Raw genomic sequence first — 22,782 nt, forward strand, 5'->3', positions numbered from 1 at the left:
CTTCCCGGCAGTGGTACCGAAGTGAATCTCTCAAAAAAAAAAAAAAAAAAAAAAAAAAAAGATAAAAGAAAGAAACAGTGGAAATGTTTTATATCTTGATTGGGGGTGTTCGGGGTTATACAATTGTCAAAACTCATCAACCTATACTTAAAATGGATTCATTTTACTGTATATAAATTGTAGCTTAACAAAGTTGACTTTTCTTGTATTTTATTTTTTCAAGAAGGCTCTCCCTCTCACTCCAGCACACAACAGACTGGAGTGCTTTGGTGTGATCACAGCTCACTGCAGCCTCAAACTACTGGTCTGAAGCAATCTTCCCACCTCTACCTTCCGAGTAGCTGGGACCACAGGCACTCGCCATCACACCTGGATAATTTGTTTTAGTTTTTTGTAGAGACAGGGTCTCACTTTGTTGCCCAGGCTGGTGTCAGACTCCTGGCCTCAAGCAGTCTTCCTACCTTGGCCTCCTAAATGCTGGGACAGGCACACACCACTGTGCCTGGCCTAAAGTTGAGTTTAAAAGAAAAAAATACATTTAAAAAAAAGAGAAGGTCAACTGCAGTGGCTCACGCCTGTAATCCCAGAACTTTCTGAGGCTGAAGCAGGAGGATCACGAGGTCTGTAGCTTGAGACCAACCTGGCCAACATGGTGAAACCCCGTCTCCACTAAAAATACAAAAATTAGCTAAGCGTGGTGGCACATGCCTGTAATCCCAGCTACTTGGGAGGCTGAGGCAGGATGATCACTTGAACCCGGGAGGCGGAGGTTGCAGTAAGCTGAGATTGCACCACTGCACTCCAGCCTGGGCAACAGAGCGAGACTCCGTCTCAAAAAAAAAATGCATATATATGTTTATATGTAAAAATGCATACCTATATGCTTATATGGAAAAACACATACATATATATGCATACATGTAAAACATACATATATGCATGTATTTAAAACACATACATGTATGCATGTATGTAAAACAAACATGTATGCATGCGTGTGAAACGCATGTGTGCTTGCGTGTGAAAACACATGCGTGTGTGCATCTGTGTAAAAATGCGTGCGTGTGTGCATGCGTGTAAAAATACATGCATATATGCGTGCATGTAAAAATACATACATATATGTATATATATGGTCATGAGGACTGTGCAGCCTGATCACTATACCGGGTGTGCCTGAGTCCAAAGCCTATGATCTTGACGGCAAGAAAACGATGATGTAAAGGGGCTACAGGATTTAATGAGGGCCCCAATAGCAAATACGCAAAATAGGCACATGGAGAAAAGACTGGAAGAAAAGAGGCTAAAATGCCTTCAAGGTCAGGCTGACGGGAGATGGATGTGATTCTCTTTATTGTTCTATTATGTTTTTATTTCAATCATAATAAGGGGAATTCTAACTTTTAAAAATGCTTTACTACGTTAATAGCTAAACATGGGAAATGACCCAAATACTCAGCAACAAAGGATCCGTTTAAAAGCGTGTGTGGCACGTCCATCCAGCAGAGCAGGGCGTGATTTCGTCCTCTTCCCGAAAAGGCCCAAAGAGAGAGGTGGAACTGCTGTGGGATTTTTTGAGGACGGGCTTCCCGGGAATTTTCCATTTCTGCTTTTCTTATTTTTCAATGTTATCTTACTACCTGGGTGACGTGTCACGAGTTCAGGTTATTTCTACCATCAGAGCCTGGGGTGGAGGATACAGACCTCGCCCACTGCAGCTGCCCACAGCGCCCCGCCCGGCCCCTCCTGCCTCCTTCGTCCCGCACATCCGCTGCTGCCCTGACACACCGCGATTCCCTGGTGCCAGGGAGAGCCAGGGCAGAGGTGGCCCTGAGTAGCCACGCAACAGGGAGAGCTAGAGCATAAGGCGGAGCGAGGTGCGCATTCGCTGTGACCTGGCGAGCGGCTTCACCTCTCTGGGCCTCGGTTTCCACCCCGCGGGAGCGGGTACGACGGGGCCTGCGCGCATTGCCGCAGTCACGCCTGCAAGACCCGGGCCGGGTGAGCAGCTCCCGGCGCTCCGCGAGGACCCCGGACTATCTGGCAGGGGCTCCGCCCTGGGACCCCCATTCTGTCTCGGGGGCGGGACCTTCGGGTGCGCACGCGGTGCGGGCAGCGTCCTGGGAAGCCGGGTCCGCATCCGAGCATCAGGACAGCGTGCGGCCGCCTCATTGGCCGGCGCGGCTCTGCAGGGCCATCCCGCAGCCAATCGCGGCCGAGGGGCGGGGCCTGGCCGGTGGAGCTGCGGCCCCGGTGCGGCTGCTCCAGTCTGAGCGCCCTCCGCTCACCCGGAGAGAGACCCGGCCATGCAGGAGCCGCTGCTGGGAGCCGAGGGCCCGGACTACGACACCTTCCCCGAGAAGCCCCCCCCGTCTCCAGAGGACAGGGCGCGGGTCGGGTGAGAGTCGCTGGGTTGGGGACTGGGGGTGGGGCCTGGGGGTGGCTCTGGTTCCCTCCAGCCGGCGGCACGCTCCCACCCTGGGCCTCCCCTGACCTAGTCGCCACCGAGGGGCCATCTGGCTCCCTTCTGTCCCGGACACGCTACTCCTATTTAAGGAACCGGTCCCTCTAAGGGAAGGAACGATCCACGGGAGTACCGGGCCCAGCCCCCTACTGCCACAGACAGGAAGACTGAGGCCCCAGCGAGCAAGGGGTCTGCCTGAGGTCACACAGCAAGCCTCCAGCCGCAGACCTGGGGGCAGAACCAGAGCCTCCTCTTCCGGAGAAAAGGCCCCAGTACCAGAGGCTCAGCCACGGCGATGAGCTAACAATGGCCTGGGAATTTCCCAGGGGAGCTGGGGCTCAGGCCCTGGGAACCTGAATGGCCTTGGACCCAGGCCTCCCCAGCACTGCCCGCTGAGCTGGGCAGCCACTGGGTTCAGAAAAGGCAATGGTTCCTGGAGGAGGGACTCAGAGACCCTGGTCCTTTTGTCCACCACCATCACCAGGGCCCTGCAGAACAAAAGGGTGTTCCTGGCCACCTTCGCCGCAGTGCTCGGCAATTTCAGCTTTGGGTATGCTCTGGTCTACACATCCCCTGTCATCCCAGCCCTGGAGCACTCCTTGGATCCCGACCTGCATCTGACCAAATCCCAGGCATCCTGGTTCGGGGTAAGGACCATCCTCGGAGGAGGGTGGGTGCAGGGAGCAGGGACCTGCTGAGCCTTGTCCCCAGCTAGGGACCTCCCAAATTCTCCACCTTGGGAGGCCCTCCAGGGCCCTGGTCCCCCCGCCCCCAGCCATCCAGGCCACTGGTGGGTGGGGTAAAGCTACAGGATTTCTCTGAAATGAGGAACTGAAAGCCAGTGGAGAGGGTGAAGGAAGGAGCAGGTGGGGAGGTGGCTGTCAGGGTCTACACTAGGTGGGGTTGAGGCTTCCCCAGGTCCCCACACCCACAGTTGGCTGGATGGGGGCAAGGGTATCAGGTGTCAGCGGGGAGAGGCACTGGCTGGGGCAAGGAGGGTCTGCAGGACAGATTGTGGGCTGATGGAGAGGAAGATCCCAAAGTCCCAGAGTCTAGAATTACAATCTTAATAGCCTCAGATGTAGTTACAACATAGTAGTTAAGATAAGATTTACTGAGCACTTCCTATGTGCCAGGCACGTGTTGGGCACTGAACGTTCATTGACTCCCAGGGCCAACCCCACGAGGTAGCACTTGTGCTCTCCCCGTAAGACAGCCCAAGAAACTGAGGCTCAGACAGGCTGGCCAATGTGCCCAGGTCCCACTACCAGTTAGCAGAGTCCAGAGGGGGTCCCAGTTGCTGCTGTACAGGGAACTTAAGAACCTCCAAATCTTAAAGCCCAGGGCCTTCAAGTCACAGAATTCTCCTGTATTAAAATATTAGACATTTAAACATCAGGCTGGACAGAACCACTGTGTATATGTGGCAGTGCCTCTTCCTTAGAGCAGAACTCCCTGTTTGAACATCCCTAACAAATGGCTGTCCCTTGAAGACAGGAGGCTCCCTGCTTCAAGTGCTTGACTTGGTCAAGTGCTTGACCAGCTCCTGGGGTCGGCCTAGGGAAGAAGCTGTCCCTGGACTCTGATGAGAGTGGGGTGTGCAGTGCCCAGACATATCTGCCCTGCACCCCCTTCCCCTGCAGTCCGTGTTCACCTTGGGAGCAGCAGCCGGAGGCCTGAGTGCCATGATCCTCAACGACTTCCTGGGCCGGAAGCTGAGCATCATGTTCTCAGCTGTGCCGTCGGCGGCCGGCTACGCGCTCATGGCGGGTGCGCATGGCCTCTGGATGCTGCTGCTCGGAAGGACGCTGACGGGCTTCGCCGGGGGGCTCACAGCCGCCTGCATCCCGGTAAGGCCAGGCCTTCCCACCCAGGGGCCCCAGTGCCTCTGTATTGGTGCTGAGCCTCCATCTGACTAAGGCCTCCCGGCCTCCATGCCTTCTGGGCAATGAGAATTGTTTGCCTTCCCTGCGGATGCCCTCAGCTCACCCCCAGCAGGGCAGCTAATTTGGGGGAAATTGTTTCTTGGACTTTCCAAGCCTTCTACCCCATTTCTTGACTGGTCAGATGTATTACTCAATTGGAGAAAATCCGCATTGAGCAATGGGTAGGAGAGGGAAGTCCCTGCCCGACACCCTCCCTGGGACCTTCTTATTTTATCCGGTACTCCACACGGGGCCTGGTGAGCCCAGCAGAGGAGACAGAACTCACTGGGAGGCATGGACTCACCTGCTCAGCCCTGGAGCCTGGGAGCCCTCGGGCCTCCTTCCCAGCATCATGCTGCTCATTTCCGAGCTAAGTCCTTCCACCCACCTCACAGTTAGGGAAACTGAGGACAGAGGGAGATCAGGCAGGCCGCCCAAGGTCCTGCAGTGAGTCATGACCAGGACACAGCCCCACCAGAAAGCCTCCACTTCCCACTTTCCGGGGTTCACAGGGGCTGCCCCTCCCATCTTGGCCGGGCCTAGGAACCCTCATTCTCAGCAAAAGCTGGTGCGGCGGCTGTGTCTTGCAGGTGTACGTGTCTGAGATTGCTCCCCCAGGCGTTCGTGGGGCTCTGGGGGCCACACCCCAGCTCATGGCAGTGTTCGGATCCCTGTCTCTCTACGCCCTTGGCAAGTATGGCCCTGCACTCCTGTGTGCAGGCTGGCGGGAGGGGTGGGTGCCGCCAAGGTAGACGTGGGTGGAAAGGGAATGATTTGCCCCAGAACAGATCCTGGGCTGAGAGGCAAGAGATCTGGCATCCCGGCGCCACTCAGCCAGCACCTTGCTGTGCACCTCCAGGCAGGGCCTGCCCCTCTAGCCACAGGCCCAGTCCCTAGCTGGGGCAGCCAGGGCTTCTCCTGGACCCACAGTCGCCAGACTGTATTTTAACGGCAGAAAGCTTCCATCAAATGCCATCTCAGATGGGAAGTCCAGATAGAAAAGAAATCACAGTGCATGCAGCTGCTCAGTTGAGGGGGCGTGGAGGTCTTGGGTGGAGGCCCAGGGCCTTGCCTGCCCAGTCTAGTCCTTCCTCATCTGGCCCTGGCCCTAAGACTTTCCAAGGACTTCCCACTATGTGCCAGGGGCTGAGCAATCCCTGCAGCCCCACCCTGCCTGGGGCAATCAGGGTAGGCTTCCTATAGGAGGTGGCCCTTGGACTAGACCTTAAAGGGCAGATGAGGTTATTCAGAGGCTCCAGAGGGAAAGGGCTCTGCCAGGCCTGGACCTGGCCCCTCACCCGCTTCTCGCCCCCAGGCCTCCTGCTGCCGTGGCGCTGGCTGGCTGTGGCCGGGGAGGCGCCCGTGCTCGTCATGATCCTGCTGCTCAGCTTCATGCCCAACTCGCCGCGCTTCCTGCTCTCTCGGGGCAGGGATGAGGAGGCCCTGCGGGCGCTGGCCTGGCTGCGCGGGACGGACGCCGACGTCCACTGGGAGTTCGAGCAGATCCAGGACAACGTCCGGAGACAGGTGCAGGAGGGTGTGCGCACGAGCCTGGCAGGCCCGCCTCCCACACTTCAGCTCTGTGTGGCCGTGGAGGCTTTTCCTGGAAGACAGGACCGCAGTAGTTCCCACTAATCCAAGTGCCTGGGTTGGGGTTGGGGGGCTGTCCCCAGAGCCTGGGTGGCCTGGTAAGCTGGTTCTTTCCTGGAGGAGGGAAAAAGGGGGTCTCCCACCCAACTCCTGGCAGTCCAGGGCAGGATGGCGCCTGCTGGAGAGGCTGGCCCAACGCCCTCAGTGGCGGCCTTGTGTTTCAGAGCAGCCGAGTGTCGTGGGCTGAGGCACGGGCCCCCCACGTGTGCCGGCCCATCGCCGTGGCCTTGCTGATGCGTCTCCTGCAGCAGCTGACGGGCATCACGCCCATCCTGGTCTACCTGCAGTCCATCTTCGACAGCACCGCTGTCCTGCTGGTGAGAGCCCAGCCCTGGCCGGCGCCCACCCACGGGGTCCCCTGGAGGCTGGCAGGGCAGGCCCGGCTTGGGAGGCAGGGCCTGCTCCTACATTTACCCAACCCCCGGCCTTGCCCACACCTGCTCTGTGCCAGGTGTCAGGGATGCCACAGCAAGATCTGAGATCTGGGCCATGTGGAGACAGTTCCTGTGCCTTCACCTCTTCTCAGAATGTTTTTGAGAAAAGCTTAAATGTTTTAAAATAAAATACTGGCATGATCCCATCACGAGACTGAGGCGGGCGGATCACTTAAGCCCAGGAGTTTGAGACGCCAGCGAGCCACGATCTCACCACTGCGCTGCATCCTGGTGACAGAGTGAAACCCTGTCTCTAAATACATAGAGACATTTTTAAAGTTAAATAAAATACATGGGATTACAAAGGAAACCAGCTTCATAGAAACGTGGACCCCTTGAGGTGATAGACCCCAGGTTCAGAGCCCTGTGGCATCTGCCACTTGATGAGGGAAGTCACTTTCCCCTCTGAACCTCAACTTCCTCCTCTGCAAGAAGAAGATAGCAGCACGTCTCCGTAGGCCTGCCCCAAGGCTCAGAGTGAGATGAGATTTGGAGATTAGTAACAGCACGGTTTGGCAAGTCATCATTACGCCTGGATTCTGTGCCAGCTGAGGGTAGTGGTGGGCAGAGCAGATGTGTGCCTGCCCAGGAGGCCCCGTAGGCCTGGACAGTGTAGATGCCCAGCATGCTGCAGGCGCCAGACTACTCAGTTCTGTGCTGAGCTGCTGGCCTGAGCCCCTGCAGTGCCGGCAGGGACAAGCTGGGTCCTGGACGGCGATGGGAACAGCAGGCAAGTCCCTCAACCCTGGTGGCCTCCCTCCCCATAGCCCCCGAAGGATGACGCAGCCATCGTTGGGGCTGTGCGGCTCCTGTCTGTGCTGATCGCTGCCCTCACCATGGACCTCGCTGGCCGCAAGGTGCTGCTCTTTGTCTCAGGTAAGCACCCTGCAGCCAGCCCTCCTGCCCCACTCCTCCACATGGGTCGGGGCTGGCCTGGGTGTGCAGGCCTGCCTCGGGGTGGGGCTGTGTGTCTGGGAACTGCAGGGCACCTGCCTCCGTAGCATCAGCGGGGCCCTGGCCCTGGCCAGTGGCTCCAGAAAGGTCCACTGGGGCTCCGAGTGGACACACTGGCTGTGACACTCCATGGTGGGCATGGTGGGAGCCTGACACGTGGCTGGAGACACAGCTTGCTGCCCTGCCAGGGGTCTCTAGTCCCAGACACGGGCTGGACCACGCAAGTATCAAGGGGCTGTGCAGAAAGAACTCTGAGAAAAACAGCTGGCTCAGAGGGTCCTGGCCCCACGAGGCCACCTGTCTGTCCACAGCGGCCATCATGTTTGCTGCCAACCTGACTCTGGGGCTGTACATCCACTTTGGCCCCAGGCCTCTGAGCCCCAACGGCACTGCGGGCCTGGAAAGTGAGTCCTGGGGGAACTTGGCGCAGCCCCTGGCAGCACCCGCTGGCTACCTCACCCTGGTGCCCCTGCTGGCCACCATGTTCTTCATTATGGGTAGGTGTGGCGGTGGCTCAGGGGGCAGGCTGTCTCGGGTGTTAAGGGATGGGTGATGTGTCTGGGGTGGCTGGAGAAGGGGGTCTCCAGCAGCTCAGTGGAGACAGACACAGCCGCGTCCAGTCGCCCCACAGGGCCTCAGCCTGCCGCCTCCTCCGAGCAGGCTACGCCATGGGCTGGGGCCCCATCACCTGGCTGCTCATGTCTGAGGTCCTGCCCCTGCGGGCCCGTGGCGTGGCCTCGGGGCTCTGCGTGCTGGCCAGCTGGCTCACCGCCTTCGTCCTCACCAAGTCCTTCCTGCCAGTGGTGGTGAGTGCTCAGCCCCGGGCCCCCAGGCCTTCTCTGACTGACCAGGACCCTTCTCAGTGCCAGGGGCTATGCTAAGGCCAGCTCTGTCAGGCCCCTAACTCTCAGTGATGCTAGGAGATGAGCACACACCTCCTGAACTCAGAGGCCCCAGAGTGGTCACGTGACAGTCCAACAAAGGCTCTTCATTACGAGAAACAGGAACGGGCTCGGGAGACTGTTCTGAGAAGTCAGGTTACCTCCCAGGCCAGGGCAGGACATGGCCCAGAACCCTGCCGGGGGCCCAGGAAGACCACCTCCCCACCCTGCTCCATCTCCCGCCCTCCTGGGCACTGGGTCTCAGCTGCACCCCCACAACACCCCCTTCCCCTCCCACACACTCCCCCCAACCCCTCCCACTCCCCCTGCCTCCTGATTCAAAACTACGGGCCCTGTGACCAGCCAGAATCCATGAGGCCCAGAGTAAGTTCCCATGAGGGAGAAGCTGGCTTGGGCAGCCCAGGCCAGTGCCTAACCTGTCCCCGCAGTGGTCCCCTCAGTGGGGTCGGGGGAGGACAGGCAACCCAGAGTGAGTCCATCAGCTTAGAGGGTCCAAGAAGAACCTGCGTGCCTACCAGGCTGTGGGGCGGGCCTCCTGTAGGCTGCGGCGTGGAACAGCTGGGACGCCAGCGCTGGGTAAGGGGTGTGGAGGGGCTACCTGAGCTGAGGCCAGAGGGCCCAGCCTCTGAGGAAGGCTGAGGGGCAGCCGGGATGCAGACTTCGAGGGCCACAAACAGGGGGCTAAAGCCTTCGGATTTGTCCTGGGGGCAGTGGGGGAGCCTTGGTGTGGGGGAGCTGTTTCTGAACACAGGAAGGACCAGATGAGGCCCCACACGGCTGGTTGCTACCAGCAGGGCCCATGAGCTCCTCCTGGGGCAGAAGGACCCTGGATCTTCTCCCTGTGACCCAGGCCCGCTCTCCACCCACAGAGCGCCTTCGGCCTCCAGGTGCCTTTCTTCTTCTTCGCGGCCATCTGCTTGGTGAGCCTGGTGTTCACAGGCTGCTGTGTGCCCGAGACCAAGGGACGGTCCCTGGAGCAGATCGAGTCCTTCTTCCGCACGGGGAGAAGGTCCTTCTTGCGCTAGGTCATGGTCCCCGCCTGGAGGGGGCCAAACCCCCAGTGGGTGGGCCTGTGTTGGCTGCAATCCTGCACCCTGGGACCAAGAGGCAGCAGTCATCCCTGCCACCAGCCAGAGCGCAGGAAGAGCAGCGTGATGGGGCCTCAGCAGTGCGTGCCCCTGGCTCCAGACAGGTAGCACTGCTGTCCAGCCGCAGCCCCAGCTCAGGCGGCCCGCAGTGCTGCACGTAGCCATGGGCCGCAGGAGAGCACACAACCCTGCGTCCAGGGACACGGCCCTACTGGGTGACCTCAGACCTAGTCCTTTACCCTTGTGTGAAGGACACACCCCACAGAAGGCTACGGGGAGGACTGAGAGGACCGGGCTGGAGGCAGCCAAGTAACGTAGTCATATCATCGCGTTCTGATCTGGTGGCATCTGGCTGTGCAAGGAAGACCCGGCTCTGCCCCCCCAAGTCTTGTGGACACCACAGGGAACATCCTGGACTTCAAAAGCCAGGGCAGGCCAGGCGCAGTGGCTCATGCCTGTAATCCCAGCACTTTTGGAGGCCGAAGCAGGCGGATTACCCGAGGCCAGGAGTTCAAGACCAGCCTGGCCAACATGGTAAAACCCCGTCTCTACTAACAAATACAAAAAAGCCAGGTGTGGTGGCGTACACCTGTAGTTCCAGCTGCTTGGGAGGCTGAGGCAGAATTGCTTGAACCCGGGAGGTGGAGGCTGCAATGAGCTGAGATCATGCCATGGCACTCCAGCCTGGGCAACGGGAGTGAAACTCCGTTCCCCCTGCCCCCGCTTCAAAAAAAAAAAAAAAGCCAGGGCAAAGGACCTGGCGTGGCCACTTCCTCCTGCCCCAGCCCAACCTCTGGGAACAGGCAGCTCCTATCCGCAAACTGTGTTCACCCTTTTATAAAAATAAAGGAACTGGGCCTGTAGCCCTAGCAAGGAAGGAGTGGGGTCTACTCCAGGAGGGGAGCCCCCACAGCAGCCAGGCTAGACCCGAACCAGCCAAGGTTGCCAGGGCCACTGACTGCTGATCCACAGCCAAGCAAGGCAGGGAAGAGGCTGCTGTGAGGGGAAGTCCACAGCGAGGCCCGCCCTTAACAGTCTCCTCTTTCTAACTGTGTGACCTTGGGCAGGTCACTTTCCTTGTCTGTGATGCCAGAGGCAGCCTTGGGACAGGACCTGTAGTTATTTCCTGGGCCAGCGGCTCCTGTCTGGCTTCCACACACATACACAGGCACCAAAGCAGAAGGGAGTGAGGACAGGCACGCGAGCCACGGCCGCGCTTTATTGCTTAAGATGCACACACAACACAGAGGTGCAGACAAGGGGGAAAGAGCGCCACACACAGCCCAGACGAGGCAGGAGTGGCCTGGCCGCTATAAGAGATGTTCCTTGCAAGGCAGGGCCCCTGCTGGACAGCGCACTCCCTGGGAGACAGGGTCAGAGGCCCCAGGTCTGCACAGCTGCAGACTTGCTGGGAACCTGGGACAGGTGACCCGCCCGCTCTGGCCTGTGGCTGAGGGCCTTCCACCTCTGCATCCAGCTGTGCACCCACCATTTCCCCACAGGTCACAGGGGCAGCCTTCCTTGATCCACAGCCAACCCTTCTGCTGTCTCTGGCTGTCACTGAGGCCCCTCTGGCAGGGGCAGCAGCAGGCAGGCCAGGCAGAAGGGGGCCCGGGGCCCCACTACCTGGGTAGGAATGAGCAGAGGGCGGGCAGAGCCCTTGCTTCTCGTGGGAGGTAGACAGGTCTCACTCACTGCATACATGGGACAAATGCGTGCACGCACACACATACATATACACACACACACATAGCCCTTTGAACCCAGCACTGGCCTGAGGAGAGTGGCCCCGGAGGAACCCTGAAGGCACGTGTCCACCAGGCTGTAATGCCCCTGCCACCCTGGGGCTCAGCTGGCCAGACTCCCGGGGGTGGGGTGCTGCTGACCCAGGAGCCCACAGACATGTCCCCAGGGCAGTACTGGGCAGGACCCAAAGAACCCCACACCCAGCCCACCAGCCTGCCACTCCCAGCCTCAGATGCAGATGGGCCCAAGAGGTGTTCCTGGGAAACAGTCCACTTAGCAAGACCCAGTACCTCTGCTCCCGAAGCTCAGCACAGGCCCAGCCTGGGGTCGGACCCAGATGGAATATCTTCCATACCCTCCCACTTCTGCCAAGCCCCACCCGGGCGAAGCCAGGCCCGACCAGGCACCTGCCCCACGGCCAAGAGCCAGCCTCACAGTCAGAGAGGCCAGCGGGCTGAGGCCACGGGGCAGAGGGAATACGGGGATACACTTCCTGGGCACCAGCACTCCGTGTCCTCCCTGGGTAGGCCTGGCTCCAGATGGCCTGGTACCCGGGGCAGTGAGGATGGCTCTATGTGGGGAGGTGACTGTGGCCTCTGCCCAGTTCTTAAAAAGGCAGAAGCTCCCCGAGGGCAGGGCTTGGGCAGGCCGGCAGGAGAACCTGAGTGGGTGCTGAGGTCAGACCCACTGACCCACTAACGGGGCCAGGCTGCGGCTGACATGACGGGGCCACACCAGGGAGAGGGTGAGCACCCTCGGTGAGGCCAGGGAGAGCCTGCTCTCCCCACTTCCTTAGCACCAAGGCCAGCGGGGGAGGGGGGTGATGGGCAGAACCTGCCTTAGCAGGCCCAGGGAGCAGGGGCAGCTGAGGGGTCTTGGGGTGGCCCGTCCAAGGTTCCAGGAGTCGGCAGGGAGCATCCCCCACCCAGCTGTCCGGTCACTGCCGTGGCTGCAGTTTCAGGTACAGGGATGCACCTTAGGGGCCCTATGGGCTTCTTGAGAAGGCGGGGTGGCAGTGGGCGCTGCACCCTAAGCAGTGGTGGGAGGTTGCTGGCAGTGGCAGGCTGTCCTGGACCCTGGGGCTCTACCTGCCAAGAGAGCTGGGGGAGGTCCCTCTGCTCAGTGCCCAGGTGGCAGGGTCCCACTTGCACCTCCCCTCAAGCCAGGACCAGCATCTCCAGGGGAAGCTGCTGTCAGGTCACAGCAGGTCACTGGCAGCCCTGTCTGTGGTGTGAGGTCTGCAGACCCACCCAGCAGAGGAGCAAGGCCAGCTGGTGTCCACACAGCTGCTGCAGGCTCTGCTCGGCTCTGCCTCAAGTCCAGCAGCCCAGACTCTCACACCAGCAGCCAGGGGCTCCTGGCTTAAGCAAGTCTGGAGAAAGGAGCAGAGGACTCCAGGTGTAGGGGCAGGTGCAGAAGCCCCTCTCCAGGCTGTGCCTCAGTGTGGACAGTCCAGGCCTCACTTGGACTCACACAGAGCCAGAGGAGGGGGCAGGGAGGGAGGGGTGCCCAGCCCTTCACAGCTACCCCTCCAGGGTCTCCGCGAGCTTCTCCTCATCTGCCTGCTGCCTCTGCTGCTGGATCCTAGCGTAGGAGATTGCATCGCCCCTGGGGAGAGAGAGAGGCAGCGTCACGTGGAGCACCAGCCCCACGCCCACAGCCCTCCTGACTACTGCCCGGTTCCTGCCCTGTGACCCAAGTGTGACCTGCAGGCATTCTGATTTCCCCAGAGACAACTGCTGGGGTGGCAAAGGCCTGTCTTGTCCCCTCTGAGAGTGGCCCAGGCTGCTTGGGATGCTGGGCTGAGAAGGAACCAGCCTCAGTCTGGGCCCTGCAGGAGAGGGTGGCAACTGACTACAATGCCCGGTGCAGACCCGGGAGGGGAAGGGGCTCCCACCAGTCATATGTTTGCTACCCTTGCTGCAGGCCGGGACAGGCCGAGACTGGGCCACGCAGAAGTGTTGTGAATCCTCTGTCTTCACCTGCTAGAGCTGAGCCCTGGAGGCACTGATGAGTCACTGGGGCCTCTGCCTCAGTCTCCACTGGCTAAAAGGGGCCACTCTCAGACCCTCCTTACTGAGGGACTTCGGTAGGGGAGGTGGCGGGGGGAAGGAAGGCCCTGCCCAGGGGCTGGGCCCAGCAGACGCACTTTTTGCCCAGAGCAGAGAGTCCGTACAGCACCCCCGTGGCAAAGGCGATGGCGTTGCCCAGCAGCGTGGTCAGGGTCAGGCTGATGACGATGGGAATGACCGCCATCCTGGGGGGGAAGCAGAGGTCAAGGGGGGCAGTCCGGCCCCACAGCCACTACATCCTTCCCTGCTTCCCAGACTCGGCCCAGCCCCCTTTCTAGACACCCAGGGCACAGGAAGGATCCCAAAAAATCAACTGAGACACAGCTTCAGAAAGTCCTTGATCGGCCCTGAACTTGTCTGTAAAACTGTTCCATTCTGGGAGTAGGATCCAACGCTTTCATCAGATTTTTGAAGGGGTCTGTGGTCCCAAAAAGGGCTAAACAGTAACGAGATGGTCCAGTGCCCTCGCTGTGACAGAAAGAGGTTGTGGCAAGAGCTTTGCGGGCAAGTTACTCAAAATCTCCACCATGGAGAGGGGATCAAACTTTTGTCTGAGGTCAAGCATGTTAACTACATAATGCTAAACACCACAGGCACTAAATAAATGCACTGAGTCATAGAGTAACACCAGCCACATCGCCACAAGTAAGGTCCCCAGAATTCAACCACATGGAACACAAGGTCTCATCATGGGAGGGCTGCAGGCTGCGGGGTCCGCAGGGTCAGCCTCGATCTTGCTGCTGTTTGGCGTCACCTGGTGGCAAGGTCCACTGGGGCGTAAGCATCCCCGGGGCTGATTCTCCATCCTGGCGGGAATTTCCAGGCCAGCAGCAATTCCTGGGCTAACTGGGCCAGGAGGATACCTGCAGGTTGGAGACCAGCGCTCTGTCCTGTCGCCTCCCTAGAGGAGGCTGCCTGTGCGGGAGGACGAGACTCATGGCCCACTGCATTCTACCTGAATTTCCATTCTTGTAGACATGTGGTTGTGAGATTTTTCTGTCATTAAAAAACTTCCAAATGATAAAATAAGAATAGAAATTACCAAGAAAAAGAAAGACCACAGCGGGGAACCTTCTGACAAAAACAAAATTAAAGGCAAACAACAGGCTGGAAAAATAGTTGCAGGAAATACAACCAAGGATCATTGACTCTTTAACACAGAAAAACACACTGAACTTGCGAAGCAGAACACTGAGGTTCCCACAGGTTAAAAAGGAAACTTGAAAATTTTCAAATCAGAAAATGCACTGGGAACATGCGGGAAACTATTTTTCCTCTTAGATAACGAATAGATAAATGCAAATGTGAAGTGGTGCGCAACCCTGGGCAGGGGTGCAGGCGGGGGAGAGACTCAAGGGACCTCTTTGGAAAGCAACATAGCCACGCGTCTTAAAATATTTTTAATGATCAGAATCCTTGACCCAGTAATTTCACACCTGAAAATAGATCTTAAGGAAATCATCATAAACACAGAAAAAGTTTTAGCAGACAGATGTTTATCACAGCTCGAGTTACACCAGTTAAGAAATGAAGAAAATCATCCAGCTGAACGAACATTGCTGTATTGAAAGAATGTTATAAAATCTGTGGCGATGTTAAAATGCTTGTATCATGACACTACGTGAAAAAAGCAGGATACAAACTTATTCATAATGGTTATAACTGTGTTAAGAGCAGGCTTTTAAAAAATGCCTGCGGACAGGAAGCACACACATCAGAAGATTAGCAGGCAGTGTGCTTCCAGTAACATTGTTCTATTTTCCAAATTATTGTTAATGAATTTCTATTATGGCTAGCATTTTTAAAATACAGTTTTTTAAACCCCTAGTGACATGACACTGCATGTAGATAAGAGCTTTGTGATCCTGTGTCCTTCGTGACTTCGATACGGCAGGAGATGGCTCCACAAGTAAGCATGTGGCTTGCGCTCTTACCATCAAAACTACCAGGCCTCTCTGAAGGGAAAGCAAGCTTGCATCTAGACTTCTTTCTAAAGAGAACCTAGACAATAATCAATACTGTTGCCGCCAGCCTCCTATGCACTGGAGGCATTATTCTAGGAGCTTCCATGCATTACACTTATCCTGAAATTAGTTCCATCTTATGACTCAGAGAAGTATTACATATTGATTTCATTGTTAGAAATGGGAAAATTTTGAACAAGCGTATTTAGAGGGCAACCACATTTTCTGCTCTGCAACCTGCTTCTCCCCTTTCACGCCAGGACATCTAGATGAACCCACTCTTCGCAAAGGCTGCAGAGAAGCATGTTCTACAGACCTACTATCATCTGGTTAACAACTCCCAGTGGACGGACCAAAATTCCAGACGCTTCCCATTTCTCTCAACTGCACGGAATGCTGCCACACATGCTCATATACCTCTGAACCTTCCAGTGACTATAGCACAGCGACAGCTGAGTTCCTGGGTGCAGAACCGCTGGGACATGTGTTGGCAGCTATCAGTAAATCACTGTGCACAAAGGCAATCCCGGTTTACACTTCTACAGAGAGGAACTGAATACACTGCCCACCCTCACCTGACTGTTGGGTCCTATTTTGTCAGTGGGGTTTTGGGGAACTGTGTCACAGGACCCCGCCCAGTAGCCCCTCACCCGCAGTAGAAGACAGCCTTCTGCCAGGAGCGCAGCTGGTCCACCTTCTCCGCCACCGTGTTGGCAAACTCGATGAACTGGCAGCAGAAGGGCGCCTCGCACAGCAACAAGATGAAGGCATTCATGCTGCAGGGACCAGGGCAGGAGAAAAGCAGCAACTGACAATCCCAGGAAGATGAGGGCAGCCCCCAGTGCCAGTGCCATAAGGAATGCCACCTCTCTCACCCTCCTGCCCTCATCCCTCCTCCTCTGGGAAGCCGCCTGGCTGCTCCAGGGCACCTGCTCGTACCCCTTGAAGAGCCTCTGCTGAAGACTCCAGCCCTCCCCAGCTGCCCCTGCACCCATCTCCCCAGCTGAACTGAACACTCCTAGATGGAAGCCCCTGGGCTTCAGCTGCCGTTTCTCCTCCTCCTGTGGGAGAGGGAGGAAAGAGGACCCCACATCATGGCACTGCTATAACACTGCAGCGGGTTCATCCGCAGATGGAGCACTGGCAGCTGTGTCCTCTGTCTGCTGTTAGTATTATCGCCATGGCCATCAAGAGCCGTCAGTGGCACCAGCACCAGGAAGGCTGCCCCACCAGGGAGGCAGAGAGCTGGAGCCATGCAGTCCCGAAACAGTCACGGAGGGCTGCCCACACACCCGATGCCACTGGCCCCAGGCCCAGGGACACCCTGGGGAAGCCCACGCTGGGGAGGAAGAACTTTAGCAAGTCCTTGCGTCCAGCCCCATGTTTGAGGGGGGAACAGCTACGCCACTGGTGATGGAGGGTGTCTGCTGTGGTCATGGTATTCTCTATGCATGGGTAACAATCAGTTACCAGACACTGAACCAGGCCCTTCTGTCTGTCCCCACGCCTGGGAGAAAAGTGCCATCATTATGCCTGTGTAACAGAAATGCAGGCTCAGGACACCCAAGAGCCACCCCGAGCCCGGGGCAGGCACTCTCTTTGCTACTCTTAACCACTGCACCCCGCCCCAAGCCTCCCACACACTAGGCCTCCAAGCACTGGCTCACTCTGTGCTGGGCCAGCCCCTTCCACTTCAAACTCGGCCAGGCTCCGACTCCACCCCCTGAAGCTGGGGCAGGCACCTCTCTGTCCATCCCCTTTCCCTATCCACCACTGGCCAGCACAGGCGCTGGGGACCCCGCCACAGCAGGCCCCCGAGGCTCTCCACTGGCCATAGGTCACTGAGGACGGGATCTGAATCGCGTCCAACTCTGTGCCCCTCAAGGCACCAAGCCCCACGAGGACAGTCAATTCCTGGTCACAGCCACTTCTCATGTGCCTCAAGTCGCACGGGCCTGCCCTCACCCCACCTTCCCTTCTGACGGGATGGCGCCACCCTGGCAGGAGGTGGGCATGGAACGCACATGAGGGTGTTCTGACCGCGGGTTCCCGTGACAACTCCGACCCGCCTTTCCCATCTATCTTTAGCACAGCTCCGAGTTAGAGCGTCCTCTCCCAGCGGACCATCCAACCCAGTCCTCAGCCAGCCCCAACAAACGGCCTTCCCCACTCCAGTCCTGGGAGCTTCCAGAGGGCGAGGGCCCCAGTGTAGTGGACTTGGCATCTGCAGTCTCAGCGGATGCTCCAGAAATGTCTGGAGCACTGATGGCCTCGCCCCTGCACCGGATGAAGGCCAGGGTGGGCGTTCCCTGGGCCCTGACCTCTCATTAGGAAACCAAACGTGGTAGGGATATGAAGGGGAAGAAGCCCCATGCTGTGGCCAGAAACCCACAAGCCCTGAGGCGCCCAGGCGGGAGCCAGTAACCATGGCAACCACAAGGATGCCCGCTCCCACGGCCCCTGCCACTCCTCTGCCCCAGGAGGTGCCCCACAGACTCCCGACCAGCGAGACCCCTGGGGCGGGACGGCCATGTGCTACTCACATCATCCACACGCCGGCCGCAATGTTCAGAGGGTGGATGGTGATGCAGTTGAAGAGGCCAGAGATCGCACAAGCTTGAAACAAGAGAGACGGGCAGGAGTCAGCAAGGAGTCAGGGGGAGCCCGCTGGGATGGCAGCCTCGGGAGATGATCGGAAAGGACGAGAGTCTCTGCGGATGCTCAGCACACAGTTCTCACAGCACCCAGAAGCCTGCCGTCTATCATCTGAGATAGGTGAGGAGATGCAGAGAGGTGCAGCGGTGTGCCCCAGGCCCCACAGCAAGGTGGCAGCAAGGTGCCAGGTGGATCTCACGGCCCCCTCTCTCCGCTCCAGGGCTCAGAGGATCTGGCCCTTTGACCCCAGCTACATCAATATCCACCTCAAAGGGAGGTTAGGATTAAAGGAGGATTAAAGAGAGAATGTCCCTCAAGGATTCAGGCCAGTGCTCCCCCAAGACTCAGCCTTTGGCAAGGGTCACTTGTCACCATTCACAGGGCCAGCCACACAGGAAGTCCTCTGACTCAGAAAATGTGGCTTGGATTTTGGTTGGGACAACGGGTGCCTCTCTCAGAACAGAGATGGGAACCAGGTAAGACCGAGCAGCAGTTCCAGGTCTAACTTCCTCACCAGCCCTGTGCCGCTGGCATGCTATCTTCATCTGCCGAGGCCCGTTTCTCCTCTTGCACATGAGCAAGTCCCACAGCCCAGCCACACACCGCTGAAATGCCATGAGGCCCGGAAGGGGAGGGGGCGTCTTCCTCCAGCCCAGAGCGTGGCTTCTCTGATGCCCAGATGTGCAGCTTTGACTCCCCGCCTCCCCGCTGCACCTCACCAGCAGGGTCTCTTGCACCCAACTCCCTCCTCTACCCACAGCCTGCAGCCCGGCTTCACCAGGAACTCCAGGAGCCTGCAAGGAGGGTCCAGGGAGCTGGCTGCTGGGCAGGGAGCGAGCCCAGGCCATGGCTGAGCGGGGGCCTTGGAGGCAGCAATTAGCAACCAGCTCATTAAACTTGCAGCAGCTCCTCTGCACCTGATCCCTCCACCTGGGTCTGGAATTCTGCCGTTTTCCATTTTCCCAGGTAACCTTATGCAGACAGCAGGCAAGGAAGCCAGATAAAGTGAGCCGAACTGCAGTGGGACTGCTTCGTGGGCCCCCAGGGTCTCCTTCTAACACCAAGGACTCAAGCGTTGCACTCCTCCTCAGCACAGCCTTAGACATCTGCCTTCAGACAGCAAGGGGTTCCAGAACCACAGGTGCAAAGGGGCCTGCCTGCCCCAGCAGAGTGCCCAAAGGGCAACACGGCTCCCTGCCTCTCCGCTGTGCCTGGCCTCACCTGACAGCTCGGCTGTGCTTCCTGCTGCAGTCAGCATTTGGCCTCCAGCTCCAACCCTACCCCAGCTGTCCAACCCACAGCCAGCCTTGGGGGAGGACCAGGTGTCAACCCAGACCAGCAGGCTCCAGCCAGGAATCCTTTAGCAATAAAGGGCTGGAGGATGTCCACTTGGGGACCTCAATGCTGATATCTTCCACGTGAGGGGGCTGTCACCATACAATCCTGTCCCCTCCCAAGATATCACCTCCAGATGCTCTCAGGACCCAGGGTAGACCCTCTCCAGCTCCTCTCTCTGGTCCCCTCACCCTGGAGGAGGAAAACCTTACCCCAAGGACCAGCCAGGCACACAACCCTTGTCTGAATTCCTGCTGCATCTCTAAAACACGCTGCATGTTTGCATTCTACCCTGAAATACAGCATTTAATATTCACAGAACCGTGCCCCCAAAATTCTGCAGATGCAACTGACAACTCAGGGCAATGCCACAGGTTTCTCCTGAAGCTTCATCTGTAGACCCAACAGAGCCCCAGGTACTCCTGGGAAAGGCACAGGCACCTCACTTTGAGAGACACAGAACTGAATAAGACTCCAGGGCTAATCTGTGAGTCGGCAGGGTCACTGACCAAGAAGGAAGGAGGTGTGGCCTACAGGCCACAGTCAGCACCTTTCCTTTCTCACCACTAACCACGTCACCCCTCTGCACTGCTCACCCTAATCTGCGGGGAAAACAGCTAACCAGACATGAGAGGACTGGAACCAATGCCTAACTTCAAGCCCACCAGTCTCTTCTACAAAGCCAAAAGCGTACTTGCCCTGAAGAGCAGTGGCACAAACCTGGGGCCTCTTTGTGATTTGGGGGTAGGGCCTGCCCTACTGTATCCAGTTGCCTCCGGATAAGGGCATGCCTAGCAAGGGCAGCACACTCCTAGCCCTGCACCCTCCTGCCTCAACATCCCTCCACCCTCAACCTCCTTCCACCCTCCACCCACCTGGAAAGGCTGTGGAACCTAAGGTGAAAAGATGGTCATTCTGGCAGGAGAGCTGATGGGGTCTGCCCTGCCCAGGCCCAGATTTAGCCCTCTGTGCCAGTGTTTAAACCCTGCAGACATCCTCGACAGACATTCTATAAGACCTTGCCCACTCCAGTAATTCACAAGGTTGAGGGCAGACAGGAAAGGAAAGGATATCATTCAGACAGACTTGTCTTTCCCTGGAAGGCCAGCTGTACAGCTTCCATTCACTCCTGGAGCAGACCTGCCTCCCTCTTTGTCCTTTTCTGGCTGCGCGTAAGAGCCTAGCTTCCCTGGGAGCCTAAGGTCAGGGTCTGTGCCTGGGATGCGTACGGAGAAGGGGAGGAGGGCCGGTGATAGGCGGCTAAGGCAGCAGCAACGGGGGAGAGCTGACACTGGACAGAGGACCCAGGGAGAGGCCCGGCCCTCAGCTCACTGCCCCGCGGCCCCCGGGGGCCACCTATGCCCTGACACCACCTGACCCTCAGCAAACTTCCGCCCGGTGGCTTCCTGCCAGAAATCTAGCTAGCCGTGCACCCGCCTCCCTTATAAACAATCCTCGCCCAAAGGTTAGCAACGTGGCTGCCGTCACCTACGCCCAAGTCAACAGTTGACGCTTACTACGGGCCAGGTGGGCATGCGCTCCATGAGCATCACTGAGAAAGTCTCACAAAAGCCCCTGGGGGGCGAGGGAAGGGCTCAGTCACGTGCCCCAGGCCGGTGCCCCCCGCCCTGGGGTTTCTGGTCCCTCGGGGAATGTTCCCAGAAGCGCTAGCCCAGCCCAGGGTACCAAGGCGCCCAGGCCCGAGCCGGTAACCATGGTAACCATGGTAACCCCGGGACGCCGGCTGCCCCGCCACTCCTCCGCCCCGGGAGGCGCCCGGCAGGCCCCCGACCCCCAGCGGGTCCTTTCCCCTGGGGCCGCCGGGGCGGGGCGGGGCGGGGCGCGCATGCGCGGCGGGGCCGGCCCCCTCTCCCGGACCGGGTACTCACAGACTGCCCCCAGCACCCCCGACAGGCGACACAGCCAGCGGTACCACCACGTCATGCCCTCTTCCTGCGCGGGCGGCGCAGAGCTGGCGGACGCCGCGGGCGCCCCACCCGAGCCGCTCATGGTGCCGCCGTCAGGCGCAGCTCACAGCAATCACAAAGGGCTCGGTAGCCGGCCGCGTCCGAACCGGCGCGCTGCCTTGTGGGAAAGGGAGCATATTAGCATAGGGGGCGGGGCTTTCAGGCTGCGGCGAGGTGTGCCCGAGGGGAGGCGGGTGCTCATTAGCATAGGGAGCGAGACCCTCAGGCCGCGGCTAGGTGAGCTCGAGGGGTGGCAGGTGCTCATTATTGTAGGGCGCGGGACCCGCAGGCTGCGGCGAGGTGCTGCGCGGCGGGGGGGAGCTCGTTAGCATACGGGGCGGGGCTCGCAGGCATCGGAGGGGTGTGCCCGAGGGGGGCGGGCGTCATTAGCACAGGGGGCGGAGGCCCGCAGTTTGCAGAGACTTGCTCCTGAAGGAGGCGGGCACTCATTAGCATAGGGGGCGGGGTTTGGCGGCGCGCGGACACCTTAGGGGTCAGACCCTCACACCAGGACACACGGGTGGGGCTTCGCAGGGAGCTGGCAAATGCGCCAGCCTCGGAGTGGAATCCTGATTGGCTTTTCTTCCTGGATAGGAAGAAGATAACTAGGGATGTCCAGCGGCTTGCGCAGATCAAGATAGAGCCAAGCGGGGCCAGCGAATCCCTGCCTTGCCATGGGATGGGTTTTCAAGCCAGGTCTGGACAGCTTATAAGAAAAAACCGCCGGTCAGTCTGCATGTTTTATTTATTGGTACCCGAGGAAATGGGGGCTGCCTTTCCTTTCCAGAATCCCCACCTCCAACCCCCTAGCCTTTTGGACATTGGAGAAGACTCTAAAGTAGATACCTAAGATTGGAAAAAGTTCGAATTGGAAAGCACTGAGACCAGAGGTCAACCCTCCAGGGCTGGCCAGACACGTAACAAATGTTCATTGACCGTCAGGTCCCTTCCTTTCCCTTCCAGGACTGAGGGTCCTGCCCCTCCGGTACCCATGATTGGAGGGTCCAGTACTGGCCCCGCAGGCTGGCCTGAGCCTTAAGGAAGTCCTCGCTGAACTCCATCTCAGCCTGGCTGCTCTCTGACTCCCAGTAGAGCACCTGCTGCCCATGGAACGTTGTGGTCCTCAAGCTGTGGATGTCCCGGATCTGAGAGAAAAGGGGCAGCCCAGAAGGACCGGCCATAAGTGATAATTAGTACTCACATTAATTAGCCCTTAATGTGCTGGGGCTCACAGATTCCGGATCACATTTAATGCTTACAAAGCCCTCCTAGGAGTACGCTGTTACTCTACCCAGAAAACTGAGCTCCAGGGAAGTTACATCACTTCCCCGAGGACACACAGTCAGGGTGCCAGCGCAGGGCCAGGCTGCCTCGTCTGGGGAAGCTGATACCCTGCAGAACACAGTTCTCCCAGGACACAGGAAACCTTGGGGAGGGTGCAGGGTGCTCCTCTGTCCAAGTCATATCAGACTGTAAAATTATGCTTCAGTCCTGGGTTAGCTGTCAGTCTACATCAGAAAGGTCTTTACCATTCTTTATCATTTTGCTTTTTTTTTTTTTTTTTTTTTTTTCTTTTTTGAGACAAAGTCTCACTCTGTTGCCCAGGCTGGAGAGCAGTGGTGCGAT

The 22,782-nt window shown here is 58.3% G+C and overlaps 3 protein-coding genes across 10 annotated transcripts in view; 1 reads left to right on the top strand and 2 right to left on the bottom strand.

Moving 5' to 3' along the window:
- The first annotated feature begins 2,207 nt into the window (after nt 1-2,207).
- SLC2A6 (solute carrier family 2 member 6) lies at nt 2,208-10,280 on the top strand. Of its 3 annotated transcripts, none has more exons than XM_025359362.1 (10): nt 2,208-2,398; nt 2,949-3,111; nt 4,108-4,314; nt 4,980-5,083; nt 5,778-5,916; nt 6,204-6,356; nt 7,241-7,349; nt 7,739-7,924; nt 8,088-8,233; nt 9,199-10,280. In XM_025359362.1, the coding sequence occupies exons 1-10, from the start codon at nt 2,307-2,309 to the stop codon at nt 9,352-9,354; spliced, it is 1,455 nt and encodes a 484-aa protein (XP_025215147.1). In that variant the 5' UTR covers nt 2,208-2,306; the 3' UTR covers nt 9,355-10,280. The 3 variants fall into 3 exon arrangements, with proteins under 3 accessions (XP_025215147.1, XP_025215146.1, XP_025215148.1); XM_025359361.1 differs by having other exon boundaries at nt 4,980-5,079; nt 5,705-5,916; XM_025359363.1 differs by lacking the exon at nt 7,739-7,924 and having other exon boundaries at nt 4,980-5,079; nt 5,705-5,916.
- Nucleotides 10,281-10,596: 316 nt separating this feature from the next.
- On the bottom strand, nt 10,597-21,301 carry CACFD1 (calcium channel flower domain containing 1). Of its 4 annotated transcripts, XM_025358620.1 has the most exons (6): nt 21,079-21,299; nt 17,743-17,815; nt 15,850-15,975; nt 13,313-13,420; nt 12,870-12,994; nt 10,597-12,771 (listed from the first exon to the last, which is right to left on the bottom strand). In XM_025358620.1, the coding sequence occupies exons 1-6, from the start codon at nt 21,197-21,199 to the stop codon at nt 12,623-12,625; spliced, it is 702 nt and encodes a 233-aa protein (XP_025214405.1). In that variant the 5' UTR covers nt 21,200-21,299; the 3' UTR covers nt 10,597-12,622. The 4 variants fall into 4 exon arrangements, with proteins under 4 accessions (XP_025214405.1, XP_025214407.1, XP_025214406.1 ...); XM_025358622.1 differs by lacking the exon at nt 12,870-12,994 and having other exon boundaries at nt 21,079-21,301; XM_025358621.1 differs by lacking the exon at nt 15,850-15,975 and having other exon boundaries at nt 21,079-21,250.
- A 565-nt stretch (nt 21,302-21,866) lies between these two features.
- ADAMTS13 (ADAM metallopeptidase with thrombospondin type 1 motif 13) overlaps nt 21,867-22,782 on the bottom strand; it is a 39,124-nt gene continuing 38,208 nt past the window's right edge. For 2 of the 3 annotated variants that reach the window (XM_025358592.1, XM_025358591.1), the window contains exon 29: nt 21,884-22,301. In XM_025358592.1, the coding sequence (XP_025214377.1) occupies nt 22,095-22,301 (207 nt within the window). In that variant the 3' untranslated portion in view covers nt 21,884-22,094. Of the gene's footprint in view, nt 22,302-22,782 lie in introns of all 3 variants that reach the window. The other variant, XM_025358590.1, reaches the window with a different exon arrangement.

The sequence above is a fragment of the Theropithecus gelada genome, chromosome 15, assembly GCF_003255815.1.
Source record: "Theropithecus gelada isolate Dixy chromosome 15, Tgel_1.0, whole genome shotgun sequence".
In the NCBI taxonomy this organism is placed as follows: Eukaryota; Metazoa; Chordata; class Mammalia; order Primates; family Cercopithecidae; genus Theropithecus; species Theropithecus gelada.